The 23837-nt window shown below is 40.1% G+C and overlaps 1 protein-coding gene and 1 long non-coding RNA gene across 7 annotated transcripts; one reads left to right on the plus strand and one right to left on the minus strand.

Annotated features, from left to right (window-relative positions):
• The first annotated feature begins 1644 nt into the window (after positions 1-1644).
• On the plus strand, positions 1645-7705 carry LOC136427433 (adhesion G protein-coupled receptor B1-like). Of its 6 annotated transcripts, XM_066416279.1 has the most exons (5): positions 1651-1703; positions 2122-2157; positions 2435-2515; positions 2960-3007; positions 3602-5235. In XM_066416279.1, exons 1-5 carry the CDS (start codon positions 1668-1670, stop codon positions 3761-3763), a joined length of 363 nt encoding a protein of 120 aa, XP_066272376.1. In that variant the 5' UTR covers positions 1651-1667; the 3' UTR covers positions 3764-5235. The 6 variants fall into 6 exon arrangements, 1 of the variants encoding a protein (XP_066272376.1); XR_010754426.1 differs by lacking the exon at positions 2960-3007 and having other exon boundaries at positions 1645-1703; positions 2435-2700; XR_010754425.1 differs by lacking the exon at positions 2960-3007 and having other exon boundaries at positions 1645-1703; positions 2122-2700.
• A 13059-nt stretch (positions 7706-20764) lies between these two features.
• On the minus strand, positions 20765-23827 carry LOC136427440 (uncharacterized). Its single transcript, XR_010754428.1, has 2 exons — positions 23697-23827; positions 20765-22058 (listed from the first exon to the last, which is right to left on the minus strand). It is a non-coding gene; the product is annotated as an uncharacterized lncRNA (long non-coding RNA).
• Positions 23828-23837: the final 10 nt, after the last annotated feature.

Below are 23837 nucleotides of genomic sequence, written 5' to 3' on the forward strand. Positions count from 1 at the left end.
TAAATACATAATCAGCCGACTTTTTACAGAATTCTGCTTGTGGTGAATTGCCCAAGATGTGTTTTTTAATACAATATGATACTCACTAAACCCGTGCAGACCCTACCCATGTATTCCCTATGCGTAAACAGACATCTTTAATCGTGAATACTTTCGGCATAAATGAGGGGGGATACGCACAATAAGAAGGCCAATTGTTAATAAGATATAAAAGAACACATAGCAAGACGAGTTTTTCTTACCCCCCTGGCATTCTTTTTGTCATCAAGCTTTTGTCAGGCATTGTCAGGCACATTGTATTCAGTCATAGGCTGAGGTTGTTTGATTTAATTAATTAGAAAATAGAGGGTCGCCGGGTAATTCAGTAAAATACTGAATGCGTTTTGATGCGCACAAGACTAGTGCGTACTTGAATGTATACTGTAAAAAGTATTCATTTCTACTTCCTAAAATTATCATCTATTGGAAAATAACTCCCACCTGTGGAGTTTAGGACCCCTTTAATGTTCATTCACGTGGCAAACTAAGGAATACGAGCCGATGACCAAATCTGATGTAACCTTTGCTGAAGTACAATCGTATGCAAATTCTGTTACCTTGTCGTACATCGAACTTCATATTTTGAATACTAGACTGTTTGTTTGTTTGTTTGTTTGTTTGCATGTTTATTTGTGTGTTTTTTGTTTGATCCAGGCATTAGAAAATAAAATCATTTTTATTTTTTCTGGCAATAGTGGTTATGACTTGATGGTTTACTGACATTTTGCTCTCCATGTCTACATACTGAAAAAAAAGCAGCCGTACATGTTGATGGACCAATGACCGTTGTGGAGAAGATTGATCACGTGACTCATGAAGAACATGAGATGGAGATGATTGACGTGGTGGTGACGTCAGAACAAGAACGCCGTGCGCAAGCTGAGGCGTTGTTACGGCGACAAGTGAGGATCTTGTTTTTATGATTTAAATTTTACTATATGCTGCATATCAGTGATTTGAGCTTTGGCCAGATTTCACTTTTTTCAGCGAAGAATGTACACTATTAGGACAGCCTGTATCATTTTCACTGAAAAGAAGTCGCTGTGATTTGAACGGGGTCGAGTCAAAACGCAGTGCAGTTTACATCATAGCAGGTTCATGTTCTATGAAATGAGTAGAAATTTGTGACAAAGGTAAAGGCACAGTGGTTTTGAAATATTTCCATTTGTTGTTCAGACTTAAATGAGCGATTTTCAAGATGACTACCCCTTGGAAATTTTATCTTTGTCTCTTCACTAAACCGGTTTCTACGTTGGTCTCTTTATAACAGGGCCACTCCCGAACGTTAGAACGCGATCCACGGTATGGTCCTTGCCCCAAACCCCGCCAGGCCGCCGAACAGCGCCCGGTGTCCCTGGAGGTCCCTATTCACACTATGCCTCGCAACCCGCGCGGACACGACGGCGGCTCAACACGGATGATGACCACCTTCAAACCCGACGACATGGAACAGTACCACACCGCCTCCACTTTGCGCGTTCAGCTCGACCCTCGTCCTCCGACCAAACCCCAGCCGGGCGCCATCAGAGTCCTCCCGGGGCACGGTCCCGGCGTGGCTCAGGGGAAACACCTGGATTACGAACCGGTCAAGCATTCCTCCTGCGTAGTACAAAGCTGACCACGTCGTGATGAATACAAATGCTTCCCCCTCACCCCATATTGTGGTACGTACAAAGTGATAATGATTCAGTCACTGCCACTTAACCGACGGTCGACCACATAGAATAACGTCGGGTGTAAATGTTTACTATTGCCCAAAAACAGAAACTGTGATGTTTGATAGTGTTATATTTCTAGTACGTTATGCATTGCAAGCCTGTTTCCGTGTATTTTAGGATGTGGTGCATACGATACTTGTATAGCAAAACGCAATAAGAGTAACGACTATGATATTAACTGTATCTCATATGTGTTTGTTGTAATGAAAGTAGTTAATTCAGCCACGTATATGTACAAAATTATACAGTGTTACGACGTGAATTATTGTTTACAAGGCTTTCCTATTTTTGTGTCGTTCTTGCGTCCATCTGCTGTTATTCGTATCACCCGTATCCGATTTTCTTTTCTTTTTTTCTGTATTAGAGAGCACAAGCAAGATACTCAGACCTAGACTTTCAGGTAATTTTTGTTGTACCTGTTTTTGTATACAATCGTTTCATCCCTCCACAATAAACAACCCGCTTTACAACTTGGTCCCATGCTTATACAACGTCTTGCAAGATAAAGGAGAGACGGTTTACATTCACTCGTCTTGACAAGGAAAGAACTCTTATTTGCGTTGATTTCCTTTCTAGCATAAGATGTCGATTTCTTTTCTTCGCTTTCTTACCGATACCCTCGGTAGAACCACTAGTTTTTTCCGCACACGGTTACTTTTTCTCTCGTTTGCTGGCAGAAAATTATGCACACCAGAGAGCGGCATATGGACATGCTGCAAAATATACACGACTCCCCTTCTGCCTCACAGCAAACTGAGGTATAGAAGTCAGAATTTTTCGTTCATCCTTACGTTTTCTCAATTCTTTCCTCATTTGGGCTATTGCAAGTGTCACAAGCAAGTAGAAACAGGATGTATTTGTTATGCCCTATTTATCCTTCCCTGTCTTTCTTTATGCGCACGCTATCGTAAGTCTTGGTGACGCTTTACTCTTGTAATTGTCGGTACGTAGAGACTACTTTGTAATTCCATACCATGTTGTTCTACGTTGTGTTGATATCGTAATAATGGCTATCCATAAACTCCTCGTGTGCCTGTAGAAATCATTGAGTTTGAAAGCATGCTTTCGTATGTTGGTATGCCATTCATGTTATGGGAGCCATTGATTAGATTTCCTGTGTCCATACAGTAAAGAGGCGTAATATTACGGCTAAGTTTGCTGCATTTTCTACTTTAATTGTCTTGAGTTTCACATCTCTGTAGGTGTCACGACAGTGGAGTGTCTCTTCCTTACCAGAGTTTTTACTTAAGGTGAAAATTATGAAAACAACAAATATCAAGGATTGATGGAATAAAGTATATTTGGCATACAGTAGTAACAGCAATGTTAATTCTGCATTTTCTTCGGGCTTTAATTGCTTCATCAAAATTTGTTCTGAATTTTCTCTAACAAACAATTTGCAAGAGGAAAATGAAAAATGCTTGACCATGTGTGCTACGTTGTAAACTAGCTCTAAGGGTTCGCTTGTGCTGCTTAAACGCAGACAGTGGCTTGTATTATTCGTTTGCTTCAAAAGTCTCACACTTTATGAGATAATGCCGTCAGCTGCCAAAACGAACTTTATTTGCTGTTTCATTTACATTATCTTTTCGTATATCAGTTTCGTTATTGTTGCTTATTTGGTGTTGTCAAGTTTTATGCTAACATGTTCATTAGTGTAATCAACTCTTTTTTTGAGATAGATATTGTACATAGTATGTACCGGTAGTCTGACACAGATAATGTAAATTTCGCTATGTTTGGATAGTATACCTGCCTTTATGACGTAGTACTTGTACTGACAACTAACTTGCTTGACGATTTCTAATAAAGAGATCTTTTTTTCTTCTTTTCGTGTTCTACAGGAAGGGCAAACATTAAGTAGAGCTGCGTTTAGAAGCCTGAAAAGGAGCTTAAGTAACCCAAAATGGAAGCAGCAGGGCCAACCAGAAGGACCTTCCGATCATGAAGCCACGCCTTCTTCCATAGAAATGACAGAATTCTACAAAAGTTACTCAGATATTTGACACACCAGATAATGTATAAAATTATAGACCTTTTATAACTCTTAGTCTCGTGCGTCTTATCAGTGGAGTCATGTACTGTTGCGATAACAAAATCACCCGTGCACAGGAAAATTCTGCCTGCCGGTGTGAAACTATAGTATACCCTGTCCATATTTCACAATGTTGTCCGTATGTAAATGACATTTGTCGTCACACAGGGAATGGGAACTACATCAGCTGCTTTGAAATCATTTACTACTGTAGATGAGATGTACTAGTTTTATCTGCAGTGAAAGACATACTTTATTCAGACAACGTGCTTCTGATGGTGAAAATACAGTGCTGTTTTATCAAGGTCAGCGCTTTACTGTTTCCAAATTCCAAAGTCAGATTTACGCAGCTCGAAATGGATATCTAATTCCATGTGAATATACATGACATGCATGGTGCACAGTTATGTGCGTGTCGTTATTTCTTATTGATATACGCTTTCCCGGGATTGCACAAGCAGGAGGTGGATTGGAAAAAAAATGTAAACTCCAAGATATCTCAGATAGACCTCCTCACCTACTGGCCAGGTTTCATGTGAGCTGGACATTGGGATGAGGCTCAATCAGCTACAATCTACACGTAAAAAGAGCGAGTTACATTGTATTCATGACCACTACTTTCTTCGATTGTACAATCTACAAAAGACTGTGATCGTTATATGTGGAATAAGTAAATCCTTGCGGCCGTTATCTTCACACTTCAGATGGAAACGCAAGGACAACGTCACTTATCCCGTGGAGTAGATATTATTAACTGGTGGTCTAAAGCTATATATATATATATACATATATATATATATACATACGTACAGACTATATTGACTATTGTAGTGCAATAAACTATGTACAGATATCATAAGAACAGTTTCTGTTCTTTCTTGTCTAAGATAAAAAGAAATCTTTTCAGTCTGTCCATAGGAATATACTCGATAGATATAGCCAGGAATTTAAAGCATTCCAACTTCTTTACAAATTATAGAACATAATTGCTAATTTCACAGATAAACTTACCGTTTTGGCCTAAAACAATTGTCCAACTAAAATCACTATCACATTCAACTAACCATCTTTATATCACATTTGATAATGTGACACGATTGGCTTTTATATAATCGTATGGCTAGGATCTTATTCATACTTTCATGATCAGAAGACATTCATTAATATGGACATTTTCTTTTCCATACCGTTTGGAAGTTATGAGGGGGGGGGGGGGGCGAATGAGTCCAGTCTGGATAAGTTTTTTAAAAAACATTTAGTGGAACAGAACTAGTATATGTGTCTAGTGTGCTGAAATATGTTATAACTGGCCATGAAAAAAATATGAGTATGTTGATATCATATGGGCCACAAAGGTTTGATATTGCAGTGTTGTAAGTTGAAAGTGATAATGAAATGGTACAGTCAGTATATATGAATAGAATAAATCTTTATTTCATATCATACACATTTTGAAAGACATGGTACATGTGACTTTTCCGTACCTAGCAGTGGTGCAGTTTTGATGCAGTGTACTCTCCAAGCAGAGGAGTCGGTCCGGCTGGGTTTTGACGTGTTTTTAGGTGTTTTTGTCGGGCTTTCTATTTTGTCCCCTTTTCATTATGTCGCCAACCGTGTGTTGGATAAAAATGCCTAAACTGAACACGTCAAAAACCAGCCGGACCCACACCTCTGCTTGGAGAGTAGTGCCCCACTTGTTTGCATGACCTACTTTTGCAAGGCCATCTGTTTATATGACCTATTTACGAGGACACTGTCACATGTTTAAGAGTACCATTATGAAATGCAGTGGATTTACACACTTTCCTTACAAATTATGCCAATTAGCTCCTGATTTGCATAATTAGTCTTTGGTTATGTAAAGCACCATCTGAGCTCTCTACATAGCAAACATCACGACGATCTATCGATCCCTTTTCAAGTTATTCAAGTCCGAAGGTCAAAACAAAAACACTGACTGCAGTTCCAAACAAGACGCTAGGGGGCCAAAAACTTACACAACTTACTTCCTGTGGCATGAACTATCTACCACACAAACATCATGACCATAGCACTTGCAGAAAATATGCCCCCAAATTTTGAAGCTCCGCTGCAGTACCTTAGGTACCCGCTAGAAGGCCCATTATCGAACTTAACCTTCCTTTTTGTAAACCCTACCCATCTAATCCACTAAATATCATGCAGAACCATCAACAGCTTCTCGAGTTATGCTGTCAACATACAAACACAGAAACATACACAGCCCGCTGCACAACGGTAGGAAAGCGCTAGGTGAACCATTTTCGAACCTGACCTCCGTTTCCACAACCCCTACACACCAAAAAAAAAGTCATGAAGATCCATTAACGTTTCCGTCACCTTTTTTGCCCACATACAAACACACAAACATGCGAATTCCGCTGCAGTAGTGTTGGAAAACGCAAGGTAAACGATTTTTTAACTTGACCTTTCTTTGCACAACCACTACACACCTACCAAAAATCATGAAGATCCATCAAAGGTTTCTCAAGTTATGCTCTTGACATACATACAGACCGATCCCACAGCTGGCGTAACCGAAAACATAATCTTCTCGGCGAAGATGAAAAGAAAATATCAATCATTCATGATCAATTAAAAACCAGTTAGGCATCTTAGACCATTTATCGTAAATGACCTGCACTGGAAGCGGGCTTCAAAGAGGACATATGAAAGAACAAATACTCAAGCTCCTAAAAGACGATGATTTTGGATGGGGTGACCTGATCTTGATATGCAGTTGTCATTTCCCAGGCGTCTATGAAAGCCATGTAATGATAGATGAAAAATTCAACTGGAAAGCCCAGTAAAAAAGTGTTATAGTAAAAATCAAATACATCATCCCTCAAAAGACTCATATGCAACAGCCTTATACACCCATATTTGACTTACTGTAACATTTATCGGGGATGCGCCTGCCGTACAACTCTACATCCTATCATAACTCTCCAAAATGACAATTACTGGCGTTTGAGGAATCCGATGACGAATTAGCCAGTAATTAAGTTTCTGTAGTAACAGCAGGTATGCTACACAGGTAAGAGATCGCGTGATATGATCTCCAGGTGAGGAATGGGTAGACAATAGGCACGAAGGTGCGGTTGGCATTCGACGCTGAGTCCGGCACCAAGCAGGCTGCAAGATCGATGAAAATTTTGAGTAAAAGGTTTTATTTGAGTTGAATTTCAGTACCAGTACCTTTTGCGTTAGAAATAGCAGATAACGTTCTCTGTCTAGCATACAGGCTTCCGTGTCTTTCCCCCGATTGCATGTATCCAGGTGAGAAACAGGTGCACAACAGGGTACCAAGGAGTTGACGGCGTTCGACACTGGGCGACGGCACCGACCAGGGCAGAAAATCGACTAGAGTTTGAGGAAGTCTGGTAATGGTACAGCAAGGATTCACTCAAAACGTTACCAACAAGCATACCAAAGTTTTTGGAATGGCCTTTTGTATTTCAGAGACAGAAATCCCAGAGAATGTTGGTTGTTCTGCAGATAAGGTTCTGGTGTCCGTCCCCCATTTTTTGGCCTTCGGTAAACGGGAGGTTTTTTAGGGGTTGCGTAGCTGGCAAACAATCTAGTTTTAATAGTTGATTTAATCATACAGAATGTCTTGAGTGAAGAATGAGTTTATAGTTTGGTTGTTTACAGCTTAAGAGAATTGAGGTCTGTAAAATTGGTCCTATTCTGTTTTCAAATGTTGGCATAGCTTTTGGATTAAGTCATAAACGTGACTTTCATTTGGCTTGTGTTTATGATGTTTTAGTAAATGTTGTCTTATGGCAACAAATCATTCCTTTTCGGACTGGATTCGGAACTTTCGCCTCTGTACATTTGACTCTTCTGGCATTAAAACACTCTGCAGGTGCCCAAGCACTCGCGCTTATCCTAACACATGTGTCCGTGTATTACTGTGTGACGTATGAGTACGTATCGTGTGAGATGAATGTTGCTATGAATGATACAGAAAAGTTATTTACAAGGATATCAACTGCTTCTGACTTTCGCTCACACATGGCTCCTCTATTTCAAAAGTTAGAAATACTAGATATCCACGATATCAATAAATTACAAATCAATATCTTCACATTTAACTTCCTTTCAACAATTTCCGCCAATATATTTTCCTAAACCCTACTTCACTTGTACACAACTATTATACCAGGCAAAGAAATCAACTCCATATTCCTATCTTCCGCACATCATTAGCACAGTTCTCCGTAAAATGCAAATACTTTATGTCACAATATGGAACAGCCTTGAGACAAAAATACAAACAGCAACCTCTTTTCTGACATTCAAAAGTGCCCTGAAAACCCATCATAGCCCCCTGTAGTAGATAGAGTCACATGCTCAGTTCTTATCTAATTTGAATTTATACCATTAACTATTCAATTATCGTTATATATCGTTATCATATTCTGTGTATTACTTCGCTATATCATTTATAATTTATAATCATGTTTGATAAGTATAGACGAGGACGGCGTGTTATAAGCTATATGCGCTTTTTCCTCCCCCTGAACCTGTTTTTCTCTATTGTTTATCGTATTATGTATTATAGATTTTCTTGGTATGCAAATAAATTAACAAACAAACACACACACAGACAGACACATTTTTATTTGTCCCGGTGGACTGCCGGCAACCGGAGGGGTAACCTTCGGTGTGCTCACGGTTAGGTCACGGCGTCTTTTTGTCAGCGGGGCCCGGGTATAATTTAAGTTAGAACTAAATTTTTCTCGGGTTCCCACCGTGCCCAAAAATAGACCGGTAGCCACAGGGTGCCCCACAGCGCCACGTAGGGGTCACGCCCGAAAGTGCCAAAAACGGTCCGGGAACTACCAGGCAAGGCCCCTTTTTCCAATTGTTACCGTAGCATATCCGGGGTTAACATCACAGCTTGCTCTTGAGTCAAGTAGACAGTGTAATGTAAGTTTCGATGGTGCAACTGACTGTTATTTTTGTGCATTGGGTAAACAATTTAAATACTACAAATACATGCATCAAAGAGTGTCCATCCTAAGATGTAGTTCTAAGTTAAACATAGATATATTTGTAGTCATACCTAACCTTGACTTTTCCTGGCACCATACATGAAGGCATGTATGAAAGTTTGTTCTAACCTTCACCTTTCAGCCCAGTTACACTGGTGGATTCCGGAGAGTACACTAGTTAATGACACAGAGGAGAAACGGCCGGACCGTAGAAACTGTATCCAATGTGACGTTACTCACTCCATGTCTCCGGTCAATCTTTGTCAACGTGTTATTAAAAGATGCATTATAATTCTCAATTTTAGAGCATCAAGTAATGAGTAGGTCTTTTTAAGGCTCATCGATATCTTTTTAGTTTTTGTATTCATCATTGAGCGGGATGAATTCTAATAATTTTATATACTTATTTGATCCAGTAATTTTCAAGCAAAATTCCAAATTGCCAGCACAACAACCTGTGACGTTCGTTTTCAGCCACTGCCCTGTATTCAATAAAATTCCCATGTCCCCTATCATACCAAAGTTTGATACAACGGTTCGTCGTCTTCCGGTACTAGCTAGAAGCAATTGCCCCGCACTCAGCAAGAAAATCTTCGGGCTCACAGCTTCATGCGGCTGCCAAAAATTGGTACTATGTTCCCAGCTTTCTGTACGCGTATTTATCTGCATGGATGAAACGCCGATGTTTTAGACAGAGGTTCTACCTATGCAACAAATCCCCAACAATATTTTGGTGTGACGTCGAAACTCGTGGGAATAGCAAGGTACGCCAGTAGCATTTGCTCTGTTGCAACATACGGACAGATGTCATGATGTTATTCATTGACATCTAGAAATACGTAGGTCATTGTCGGAATCAAATCTCTAATGCTATTCGTCTATCAAGAGAAATAAAGAAGACCGAAGAAAGAATGCATTGCCTGAAATAACCATTTAAATGAAAGCCAGGTTAGTTGCCTACTAGGAAACAAACATTACCAGACTTACCTGGTATTTATCACTTCGTAAACCCCACTTTCATGCTGTACGCGTGTGTACACAGCGCAGATTACCGTGTTGAACTGCGTCCGCAAGCAAAAAGAAGCTAATGTCAATACCGATTCTTAATTGGTTCTGCTGATCGAAGGCGTCCAAAACTAGTGAAAACGTAGCAAAGTTTATTCTCTCTTTGCACAAAAATAATGAGGCTAGTTAATTGCCTTCGTCAAGAAGGTTATGTTTTGATGCTTGTCTGTGTGTCTGTTAGTGAACACGATAAATCAAGAACGCCTGGATGGTTTGTTGTCGTATTTAGTGTGTAGGTGTGTATGTAGGAAATCTCAAGATGATTAGATTTTGGGCGAAGTTCTTTCCATAATTAACGAGAAAAGTGTAGAAATGTGTTATATTGTATGCTCAGTATGTGCTCTGGCTGGGATGTGTTGGCGGTGTTGTTTCGAGGGGTCATGGATAAGTGGTAGGGGTGCGTAGTTGTCATGTGGGAGGCAGGAAACGTAGTTGCTGGACAAATTGGCTTGTCAGTCAGCTGTAGGCAGTGTGACTACATAATGATGCATGGCCTTGGAAAATAAGCAGATGCGGGGTGGTCTATAATGAAGGAACTTTAAATACCTTTCGATAAATGCTAAGGATGTCCTATTGCAGGTGTAGGTAGCTTTATGAAAGGTGAATACACCTGAATGTGTATTATGCTAATGATCTTATTTGCATAATCTATGCCGAAATTTCATATTCCCTTTGGGTACATGCTACAGATGTCATATTGGAGGTGTATGTAGCTGTAGGAGAGGTGAAAACAAATGCATGTGCATTATGCTAATGAGGATTTCATTTGCATAATTTATGCAGAAAGTTTTTCCATTACGTTAAATGCTGCGGACGTCAAATTGGAGGTATGGGTATTTTGGGTTAAGTTGAATCCACGGAATATACCTTATGCTAATGAAAAGCTCATTTGCATATTCTATGCAGAACCTTATGTTTGCTTTACGCTTAATGCTACGGATGTCATGTTAGAGGTGTAGGTAGCTTCAGGAAAGGTGAATGTACCTGAAGGTGCATTATGATGAGGAGGACCTCATTTACATATATTTATGCAGCGATTTCATATTTCCCTCACGGCTTATGCTACAGATGTCATATTGGAGGTGTAGGTAGCTTCAGGAAAGGTGAATACAACAGAATGTGTGTCATGCTAGTGAGGTGCCCTCTGATAACACCCGACTAACTGCAGCTACAACAAGCATCACAACAACTTCGCCAGCTAGACATCTTCATATCCACCAAATACATGAAATACCTTTCACCCAATGACACTAGGTTACAATAACCTTCGCCAATAAAAAGGCACAAAACACATTTAACAAGATTGGCAACATAAAAAGATGTTGCCATGGCGACGGTGGTCTCTGTTAACGTTTTCGTTTTTAGCCCACATGCAAATAAGGACCTCGCATAAATCATATCAGTCGATCACCTTTTTTACCAAATTAACCAAAGTTGTCCAATGTATGAAAATCTTGTTTTCACAAAAAAAGATATCGTACCATTTCCTCGTAAATTATGTAAATGAGGCCCTCTATGCAAGATTTGTGTCTAATAGTGGCCACATTTACTTAACTTCCAAATGGTGCAAAAATGAAATCCCCATCATTTACCACTATGGATTTATAGTATTTTGTCATTAATTATGCAAATTATGTATTAATTTGCATAATTGATATGTATCGATATTTATCTCTATCTCAGTCACATATGTCATGTGTTTGAGAGTCCTATAATAGAATGCAGCTGATTTATTAACTGTCCTCATTAATTATGCATACCAGATATTGATTTGCATAATTGGCATATAATAATGTAAATCATCACTATCTACACATCAAAAATTATGATGATCCGTCATCCCCTTCTTGCGTTATTCTCTTTCAAAGTTTGAGTCAAAATCAGCTCCTGCAGTTCCAGAAAAAGCCGCTAGGGGGTCCAAATCTACAGGACATATTTTCCTAACAAAGAGCTATCCACCACTTAAAAATCATGACTAGCATGTTCAGATGACGAGATCTGAAAAGTGAAAGTCCCCCTGCAGTACCATAGAAAGTCGCTAGGGGGCCCAAAATCCAATCATTACAAGGTCTCCCGCAGACCTACCCATATGAAGACAATTCATCAAGGCATTCTTGAGTTATCGTCCCATGGACCTTCACATTCCTGTACAATTCCTAGAATTCTTGCAATCTGCACACAATATAGTAGAAATTTGGCTCGCCCCTGAGGCGTCGCCAAAAACCTAACATGTCACCCCTCTTACCCACCTCACCCACTTCCCGACTGATTGAGAAAGATTACAACATTGCCATTTCACATCAACCACCTACCTAAATCTAAAGGAAAACACACTACCATCACAAACCGACAACATTTTGTACCCTGCACCAATTTTAAAAGTTTCCCATCCAGACTTCCACCAAACATACAAATCTCTAACCCACCTATCCATCATCTCACAAAACACTTCAGCCTATTGCCAAAACGTTCCAACTTGTCATCTGCACAAATCTACTCCACATCCAACATCAAACAATTATTCAAAACAACGACTTCCCTGCTATCACACCTTACTATCCTCCACGCCTTCTTTCCATACATAACAAATCGCCTACATTATTTCCGCATATCAAATCCACATCACCATAATACAGTTGCATCCTTCATAACATCCCACCCAACTACCAACCAATCGGTTGACGAAGGTATGGGTTCGTGGAACTCTTGTTGCTTTTAACGTTGTCGCTGACTGACCAATTGTAGATATATCTCTACACATCACCGAGGGCTAAACAGTGCGACCACCAGGACTCATTGCCGTGCGTCTTTTTTTAGTTCCCTTCAACCAGCAGAAATGGAGCAACGTAAGATAGTCCTCTTAATTATCTTCGCCGAGAAGATTATGTTTTCGGTTACGCCAGCTGTGGGATGGATCTGTATGTATGTCAAGAGCATAACTCGAGAAACCTTTGATGGATGATTTCTGATAGGTGTGTAGTGGTTGTTCAAAGGAAGGTCATGGAAACGTTGATGGATCTTCATGTTTTTTGGTAGGTGAGAAGTGGTTGTGGGATAAGTTTGAAAATGATTCATCTTGCGCTTTTCTACAGTACTGCAGCGGGCTTTGTATGTGTGTCAGTTTGTATGTGGACAGCATAACTCGAGGAGCTGTTGACGGTTGTGCATGATATTCAGTGGATGTGTAGGGGTGTCAAAGAGGAAGGTCAAGTTCGATAATGGGCTTCCTAGCGGGTATTTAAGATACTGCAGCAGGCATTGACGTATCATCATAATTTATGGCATGTAGATGGGTTGGATGATGCTTCACATAATTCGATACTTATTATGCAAATGAGGAGCTAACTTGCGTAATGAATGAGGAAAGTTTTTTTTAATTATTTTTTTCCATCCAGCAACATAAACAACACAGTCAGTAGTTCAGTAACATAAATAAGTGTCATATACAAACTGACGTCAGTAATTCATGCCAACTACAACAACAACAAAAACCATAACTTGTCATATAGAAACAGTGTCATATAAAATAAACTTTCTCCGTCCAGTAACAAGTGTCATATACAAAAGAAAACTTTATCCATTCAATAACATAATTTCAATCAAAACATAGATAATAGTGTCATTTGAAAAACTGAAACACAACTGAAAATAACTTATGGTAAACATAAAGTCCCCCATTTCCCCCTGTGCTTTTCCAGTTTTCCCCTTCTTGCTGCAATCAAATATTCTGCTTGTTGAAAAAAGTTAACATATTTGGTAAAGGAATTTAAACTAATATGACCAGGCTTTCTCCTTTTGTATATATAGGTTTTGGCTAACAAGATTATAACATTACATATAACAGGAACCCCCTGAGATAAATTTCCAAATATGATATTAAATGCATTTAAGTTTAAAAGTTGACCTGTTTTCTCATAAAACCAAAATTTAATGTCATCCCAAACTTTTATTAACTGCGGGCAATCCCAGAAGACATGAATGTATGTTTCTTCCTCTAGATGACAGAAGGAGCATAAAGGGTTGTCTACTAGTTTCCAAATATATGATAATCGATTAGTGGGCAAAAATGTATGGAGAAGTCTATATTGGAAATATCTAGTCACAGGGTCTATAGTACTATATATCAAAGAAGTATACACTATTTTCCAGGGTATAGTGGAATCAAAGAGGTGCAGCCATGCCATTTGTACATTGTGTGGACAAACAATTAGTTTTTCAGATAAGAGAAAAAACTCATACATATCCCTATTGATCTTAATTCTAGTCAACCATTTACTATTATGTTGTTCTGGTCTACATACATAGTGACAGAGGTATCCTACTAGTTTGAATTTCCAGCTTTTTGGTATTGCAGTGACCAATTGCATGTAGGTAAAGTTATTACATACTTGACCATATTTGTAACAAAACTCATCATATGACATTATTCTACCATCATTGTTTAAAATATCATTTAAAAAAATCACATGTCTATTTAGAAAGGCAGCATACAATATAGGTTTTCCTTCAACAAGAATATTTGCATTCATCCATAAGATTTGTTGCTTGATCTTATCAGAAGTAGTGGGGGGTTTATATTGATAAATGAGGAATGAGGAAAGTTTATTCATTCCCTGAAAGCTTGTAGTCAAATTTAATGCAAGTGCTATGGTCATTATTTTTAGTGGTGTATAGCTCTTGGGGAGTAAGTGAAGTAAGTTTAGACCCCCTAGTGGCTTGCTTAGAACGGCAGTGGGCCTTTTTGTTTGTAACTTTTGAGGATAACTCAAGCAGGGATTGATGGAATTTTATTGTTTTAGTATATAGGTACCATAGATGATGATTAACATAATGAGATGTATATTATGCAAATAATGACCAACTTTATATAATCATCGAGGAAAACGTCTGGCACTGCTCCATTATATGCGCATGTATGGTTCACACTCACAAATAGTGTCTCGCGATTTAGGTCAAAAGGTCGCATGACTAGTAAGGCGATAGAAAAACAAGACTCTGGTTTTATCCGTCACGATTGGTATGAAGATAGCTTATTCTAAAAGGGAATCTAATGGTTGACATAGTAAGATGCTAATTATGCCCAACAGGAGCTAATTTGCATCATTGATGAAATTTGTAAAATCCATTGCGTTGCATGAATGCTTTCAAACATGTGGCATCTATCACTGAGAAAGAGAGGAATATCAATAAAGATCGATTATGCAAATGTCCTAGTTTCAATAATTGATGAGAACATTATGTAATATAATAAGGCCATGTTGCTTTGATTATAAGGATGACATCCTGTGAGAACCTCAATGATGCTATTTTTTTTAAAATCTATGTTTGGTATTTCAAGATAGCGTAAGTAAATTTGATGATTGACATAGTGAGATGCTAATTATACAAAACAAGAGCTATTGTGTATATCTGATTGTGTATGAATATACTGTGTTTTCAAATTCTATCTAGTTGCTTGAGTAACTGTTTTATATCGTATTTGATACCTGGATGTCTAACCGTCATCGACATTCAAGCATGTGGCATATGTTACTGGAAAAGAGGGGAATATCCATGAATATCATTTCGGCAAATGAAGACCTACATTGAATGATTGATGAGAAAATGCTATATAACGCCATATTGGCGAATGGCGGGAATATGATACTTGGATCAGTTGGTAATTTTGATATTTTTCGGCGAAGGTATGAGGTAGTGGAACTCTAGTTATGTTAGTAGTTGCTGTTCTCGAAACCCTGTATGGATGTCATGATGAGGTAGGGCGGGTCTGATTGATTACATTTTGTAGTTAGTCGCTATGGATACACCAATTACATTAATATCATAATTCCACGACCTTTTGTTCCGAACAGAATGTATCCGTATAGAATTCATCCACCTTATTACATGCCTCTCCTCCCAACCAGACATTCGGCATGTTGATGTGCCATATTGTATTTACCAGGGCACGTTTTCGTCAAATACTACCGAAGGACACAGTCTACGTCACCATAGTCAGAAAACCTTTAAGTCACCTCAAGTCGGCCTGGGATTTCTACAATTACCGCAAAAAGTTCAAGATGTCAAAAAAGATCAAGAATCCCATTGCAAAATTTTTGGCCGATCCGGTAAAATACGATCTCCTATGTAAATACGACAAACATTTCCCGTTTTGTCGGGCCAGAAATTCCATCTCTGTCGACCTTGGATTTCCTGCGAGATACAACGAAGAGGTGAGCTTGGGATCTAACCCCGAGAGGAGAGATAAAGTCGCCCAAAATTTCGTGCGGAAGATTGCTCAAGAGTTCGACCTGGTTATGCTCACAGAGTACTTTGAAGAATCACTAGTCCTGTTCAGACGTTTGATTTGTTGGACTATAGAAGACATTCTCCACATCAAGAGTGTCAATGTAAAAAAACCGAAGCAGCAAAGAATTCCGTCTCTCCCCTGAGCTTCGAATCACGCACAAAGAATGGACTACTTGTACTACGCTCTTTATGAACGCTTCAACTAATCATTTTGGAGAAGGATAAACTCAAGTGGTAACGTTTTTGGGGGGAAGTCAAATATTTCAGGCAGTTGAGTGAGAAAATACACGAGAATTGCCACGACCCGTGCTCTTTTCACAAACCATCGTTGGTCGCGAAGAACACAAGATATGGAGTCCCGGCTTTACAGTAGACAACCATCTTTGCTTGCTGTTGAGAAGAGCTGTTTTCTGTCATATTCAGGCGGAGCGTGTTGGTAAATCACCTCACAGAACGCAAGCGTTTACGGCTATCACGAAGATAAGCGGAATACAAAGAAGTTATCGTCAACACCAAAACAACGGATGGTAATGAAAGTGGTCAAACCGCATTGTGTCTACTGCCGACTTGTGAGAACCTGGACTATCTAGGTCACTCATTATATTAAGAGGGATTCATTAACGAGGAGGTCTATCAGATCACAAGGTAACAGACTTTCGCAAGGTCAATGCTACCTTTACATGAATTTGAACAAGAAAGAAGCTGAGGTTCGACTTAAATTGTGTTTTCTGCCTAAAGTATTGTGGTTAGGAATCCATCAAATCGGTAAGGAGAAGGTCACCACAGAAAATGTGGGTTTTGGCGTCAAATGCGTGTTTAAAAATTTCTTATAATACTAACAGGACTCACTACTTAACACTTTTCAATTTCTTTGGAGCAGTTTGTGTATATGTCGCTAGGAGGCGTGTCTACTCCATGGAAATGAACTGCTCATGATATCGATGGCGTTGCATAGGGGATCTTAAATTTTTGATAGACATTGGTAGTTTAGAAACTCTTGTAGCTGCAAGGTTCACTGATTAATTCTATTAATATACACCATCTCATTGAGTGTAGCACGATATCACCGATGACTACGAAATAAAGAACTTGCATCGTTGTATGTTTTAGACTCCGTTTCTCTATGTATATCAATAGACCAATGATACACATTGACAGTTGTGAAGCTAAGATAAGCAATTTCATCTGCCATTCGTCTAAGTCGATATTGCATTCCTACGGACTTGGAATGAATAATTTATAAGTACATTTAGCTATACTTTTCAAATAAGGCCATGATGCTTCGATCACTAGTATGTGGATGATATCCTCTGGGAATAAAAAAAATTATACGAGCGTGCGAATAAAAAAGAAATTGGAAAAACTGCGGGATGAAATTTGATTCGACTTTGACAGCTACATGAAGCCTGTTTGGTGGCCTTTTTATGAATGTTGTCATGTGTACCTGACGGGAATACCATGTGGTCTCAATTTCATCCGTTTTTAGGGGTTTCACAAGAATTCTAGTTAGGTTGTTCGTGCTCATATCCGTTATATAGTGAAATTATCAAAATGGCAGTGCCGTACTGAGCTACAATTTCGGGGGATTTGCCTTACGCCCTCGATTCTATCTTCAATGACCAGTGAGTCAGAATTGTTAAATCTTCTAGTATAACTCTTCCGAAAATCTTGTTGGTTTGAAATCTGAAAGGGTTTGTAATTCCATGTCTATTGAGGTCACCTTCTCGACTGTTTTACGCCAAAATGTTGCATGCAAGGCGTTGGTGTAGCTTATTCGAGTGCAGTCGACTTTTGACACAAGCTGCGGTACCGAAATGCCTCTCCAGTATTGTCAAAGGAAGCCTACAGAAACCAAATGCGTGAAGACGGACTGAATTCGCAAAGGCTAGATTAGTCTTAAGGTAACTAGTACATTAACTTAACGGTGTGGGTCTGGCGTGCGCTATGTAGAACGGGCATGGGCGGCGGGGCTGACGCGTTCTTTTTAGGAACCAAAACGACGCCTCTGACAAAGTGGCCTCGCACGATTTAACGTAATATGACCTATTTACGTGCAGGACCAGTTTACGTCCAGTTTGGGTAATGTCCACATGTCGCGGTGTATTATGCCGAAGCCTGTTCTCATGAGCAATAAAGAACGTCATAAGTATGATCCTTAGCCATGTCTCTCGCGACATAACAGAATAAACTGAACCAGTAACAACAAGTTGCACGGAAGCGTCATGCATGGCGTATTTCATATGTAATTCGACACCGCGTAGTTCATCATGTTTTCTAACTTACACGATAGCTAGTATATTTTAAAAGTGGCTGACGTTAAACCTTTCTTTGATATTCAGACTGTCCATGGTGATTCGAGGTTTTCTGCCCATGGGTTTAACATTTGGCTCTGTCCGCGCGGTTTTAAGATAAATACGTTTTGAATAAATCGGACGTTAATTGGTCATCTTACGTTAGCAGAAAGCCCATTTCACACTCGAAATTGATAATAAACAATATGCCACCTAAAAGTACAGACTTGGATTTTTCTACGCAGTACATTTCTTTTTGTTTTAGAAACGATCATATTCTAAAAACTCGAGGGGGATTTGTTTTAAAATCAACTGATTTCAGGTCATACCATCAAAGGGGTAAAAAATCGATTAAAATACTCTATTCTAACCCAGTACTCCCTCTGTGGAGAAGCCCTTACCGGTGTCAAGTCCCACCCCTATCTTGGCGTACAACTGTCGGGCGATCTGCGGTAGGACACCGATATCAACGACGCCACTAGCTAAGACGGTAGGGTCCTAGGGGTCATTCGGCGCAATTTGACCCGCTGCCGATCTAGGGTCAAGGCTACTTGTTACAAGGCGCTGGTGCGGCCCCACTTGGAATAAAGTGCCATCGTCTGGGACCCGCACACCACCAAAGGGATGCAGGCGGTGGAGGCCGTATAACTCAGGGCCGCCCGAGTGACCCTGAATGACTACCGGCGGACTAGCAGCGTGACACAAATGCTCAATGACCTGCAGTGGACCGTTCTCTCTGAAAGGAGGATCGCCCGCCTCACCTTTTTCTTTAAACTAGTCAACAACCATATCAATATAAGCACTGACAGCACTGAAACCAGCTCAGGGGCGCACCCGGGGGAACCATACTCTCAAATATCAAACAATGAACGTTAGAACAAATAACACTGGTCAGTTCAAATTGGGAAATCCAGAAGCAATTTGGAATCTTCAGCAATATCAGATTTGTGCCTATAAGTGTGGTATAAGCTGAAAGCTCTCTTCATCATGAATGTAGTCATGTAAAAATTATAAGTCAGCGATGTTCACAACTTTAGATATGATTGATTGAAAATGCATGTGAACGATGTACTCCTAGGTCAGTACATATCCAGCAGTATTGAGTTCACCTGGGTTTTTACAAACAATTGTGGGCTAATTGTTCCTGTCACAGTGGGCAATGACACCTCTAATCACCAAGCCCATTGAACTCAAGCCCGCCCATTGTACTGGAAATCTGGTGATTATGCAAGTGTATTCAACTGAATGGAAGGACCAATTTTCTACTCATTTGCATGGTATTCATTAGGGTGGATCATTGTCTGTCCACTATCAGGCCAGTATGGGCCAAGTCTAACCAGGTCTGGGGTGGTATTGTGTCGCCAGGTCCAACTAATGATGGTATGGGTTGGGCAACTTTCTAAAAGAAATATCTTCGTAGCTTTCCATGTTAGGACCAAATTAAAGGCACCATAATGTGCGGGACATCATGCTCTTTCAAATGATATATGAAACTTAACTGTAAACTCAGTAGAAAAAAAGTTGGAAAATTCGAATTCCAAGATGGCCGCCTTGATATCTGGAAACTGAACCTCCGGATTTGACCTGACTAGTGTTAAATATCCCCCCCCCCCCGTGGAATGCCCTGCCTGGCACGGTAGTGAAGGCTCCCATCGTTGAGTCGTACCGTGCCAGGCTGGAGGCCTGCCCGCCTTAGCCGGGGACCCCCCCCCCCCCAACACACACACAATTTACCCCTCGCGGGGTCATCTGGGGGAACATAATGATGATGTAAAATAGAAAAGATGGAAATCATAGATGCGATGCTATGAAATGTTGAATATACATAGTTGTAAGCTCAAGCAACACTCTTTGTTGTAAGTACATTTGTAGTCCCGACGCCCGGGGGTCATGGAACATACAACTGTCTCAAAACGCCGCGCCGTTCGGTATGGTAGGTAATCAGCAATGTTCAAGTTAGATTCATGTCACCTCAGTTGGGTTGGTATATTGACTTGAACCTAGGAATTCATAAATGGAGGAACCACCTTAAACATAATTCCCGTCATAAATCTAATATTTGTGGAACGAGTATCTGTCCATAGTAGATAATTACAAAAAAGGTCGTACCGGGCGCGTTCGATTCTATTCTGGAATCAAAATCATGACATGGCCTTGTGCGATTTCGGGGGATCTGCATTACGCCCTCGAAATCTATTTCAAGTCGTATACCACCAGAAACTAGAAAGTTTGCTCTTTTTCACGCACTACATTTCCTGTTGGTTTGAAATCTACAACTGGATAAATATAATAGGGGAAAATACACGAAAATCACCAAATTTCGGGTCGCATTGTTGACAAGAAAGTGATAAACCATCGGTTCAGAAATATATAGGAGTAGAAAATAAAGCTGAAATATTGTAAACAACTTCAAATCAAGAAGGTACACAGTTATATACTCACAGCAAAAAGCTTTCTTTTAAGGCGACCGGAGTGATGGACGGACTACTTTCTCGCGGAAGGAAAAAGAAAACTGCATAGAAAGCTCGGCATGGCGGCTGAAAAATGTCCCCATTATTATAAAATAAAGTGGTCAGGAAGGTTGAACAAAGGACTAAACACACAGTATACCGAATAATAGATTTTTCATTTTTGTTCTTTAAATGTAGGGTAAGGGATTCTATGGCATTAATATCCGAATTATTTGTTTTTGCAATTTTAATTGGCTTATACTTTCTTATTTTGCAGGTGCTTTTTACGACCCACAGCATGGTCAAAAACCTTTTTAAACGGACATAAATTAATGCGCGCGCGGATGTTATCCATATATAATCGAATCAACATGCAAATATGACCTATGTACGTTACATGACGTGGTCTGAAATTAAGTCAACCCGACATACATAACATGTTGCAGAGACTACCAGGGTCAAGTTTCCTTTTTTTCGGTAACATTTCTATAAAATCGCCTTCCTGAAAGTTAATTAGACTTTGACAAAGTTTCGTCATGCTTCAGTGTGTAACAGGGACATCGTATACTAGTACTGCATTGTTACATGTTTCTCCATGTTCTGTAACGTGCGGAACAAAAAGGTGCCCGCACACACACACTCAATAGGCTCCCCTATAGCGGTGTAGCCGAGCTTCTCAAAGAAGGGCACCGCCTTCGCCGCACTCTGAACTCGGACTGGCCGAGGAAGGGATGAGGTCATCACTCTTTCAACATGTTCCGTCATATGACGTCCATAACCCATCTGCTGATAGTCCCTCTTCACAAAGAGAAAAGTAAGCATATGGTAATGTCTTGAACGAGAACTGGAGCTTGGTTGAGAATCTTCTGGTAAGGCCGGCAACACGCTAGCTACCGCAATCGGCTGTTTGGCGTGTGGTTGCCCGTGCGGATGCGGGTGCTGGAATCCAAAGAAGACGCGGTTATCTTCGCCTGGAGAGAAGTTCTCGCCACACGTGTCTCGCGAGACTTGAACGAAAGTCCGCCTGTTCCTGTTATTCCTCTCAACTTCCTTGATAATGAGCTGAGGTACATTCGATGCCTGCATGGTCAGCGTTTCATCACTTGTTTCCGGACAAAGGCTTTATATGAAAGGATGGCATTTGGCGTTGCAACCTAGAGGAACACAACAAAAATGTAAAAAAAAATTACCACGGCCTTCTTAGTCATACAACAGGTATTTGAAGGATTAGTATGTCAGAGAGGAAATGACTGCGGACTAATCACCTAGGATCATTCAGATTAGATGATGAAGGCTTATGTTAATCGGCTTGACGGAATGCGATTACGTATGAGATGTTGATCAAAAAACCACGATATAAGTTACTGAGCCTTCTTAGACACTATTCAAATATATTACGCTAGCTCTATTTTTTTCATATATAGGCTATGGCTTCTGCCAAACATTGTCACGTTTCATAACACTTCAAATATCTAAGACGGCTGGTACGGAGTATGGAATGAACGGTATCAAATGACGGTGAGTATTGATGCAGTGGCCAGCCTACCTGCAGTTCGGGGTTAGGCCCCACCTCTGTAGTGGAGTTGTCAAAATAATAACAAAACTAGAAAGGCAACATTTGCAGGAGTAAATGCAACATGATCGCCCAGCCCATGTTGAACCTTCTCAATTGCACATAACTTGAGTAGGACACAACAATATAAACACAAGGATGGGAGCCAGGGAGTAGTGAAGTTGTGCCTGTCAGAGTACTAGTAGTGCCCCTAATCAAATTGACTATTTTAACCAATCAGATTGAGCTTGATAAACCGTGTGTATGTTACAACGCGATCTTCATTGGCTGACCGAATTAGTCCACCTGGCCAGATGAATAAAGACGTGACCTAAAGGTCAGTGACCCCATATGAGGAAAATGGCCGATGTTCTCCCCCAAAATACCCTCTAAAATCGAAAGTGCGAATGGGATTTTTTAAATATTTGTTCAATGTACCCCCATAGCAAATTTCAGGTCATTTGAATGTAATACCAGTGCAAAGGAGGCACAAATGTACGGTTTGGGGCTAAAATGGCTAAAAAAAATCAATAAAATCATTTTAAAGGCATTTATTAAAAAAAAAGAAAAAAAACCGGGGGTATGTGCTAACTCTACCTGTATACCAAAGTGCAGCCCATTTCGGGGACGACCGAGATGCATCGCTTTGAATATTTGACAGGAGGAGAAGAAGAAAGAAACATGACCAAAGACAATATGTATCGATATCGCCCATACCTATAGTATGGGCGATACATAACAAATAGTAGTTTTCACAGGTACGAGCAGCACGTGACGATAGTAATCAAGAAACATAACTGAATAATAATATCATGAACGTCCACTGCAGGTGGCCGGTGTAAACTGATCGCAATTCAATGTTGGTTCGAGTCCGGACCGATCTTGACTGCCCATCACAAATTTAAATAGGTGAGTTCAACCAATTATAGCATAGCCAAAGCCTGAGAGACTGAGAGACTGGCTGCATTTCTGTCAAATATTTGCATTTTTATATTTTGCTTTTGCATTTCAGCTACGTCTGCACAAAGTCGGGCCGGGGCTGGCGAAACGGAGATGGGTCCCGCCTTATGCACCGTCTGTCTTTAGCCTGGAATCCTAACCGTATTTAGCTCCCGAGTCTGTCTTGCTGAAACTCAGATTTCAGAGGAAAGGTAAATAACCAACAAAATTTAACCCTGGTAGTCACTCTTCCCCATGTCTACAATGGTTTGACAACACCAAAGCTTACCTCAAAACTTACATTTGGAGTTGCTTTTCCTGCGATGACCCAGTTGGGGGATATATCGACGAATCTTCCGAACTCAGTCGGAGATCAACAGGAAGTCACTGTACGGAATCTCCCGAAGACTACCGAGGACTACCGAAGCATGTTACTATGGAG

This window comes from Branchiostoma lanceolatum, chromosome 2 (genome assembly GCF_035083965.1).
Source record: "Branchiostoma lanceolatum isolate klBraLanc5 chromosome 2, klBraLanc5.hap2, whole genome shotgun sequence".
NCBI lineage: Eukaryota > Metazoa > Chordata > Leptocardii > Amphioxiformes > Branchiostomatidae > Branchiostoma > Branchiostoma lanceolatum.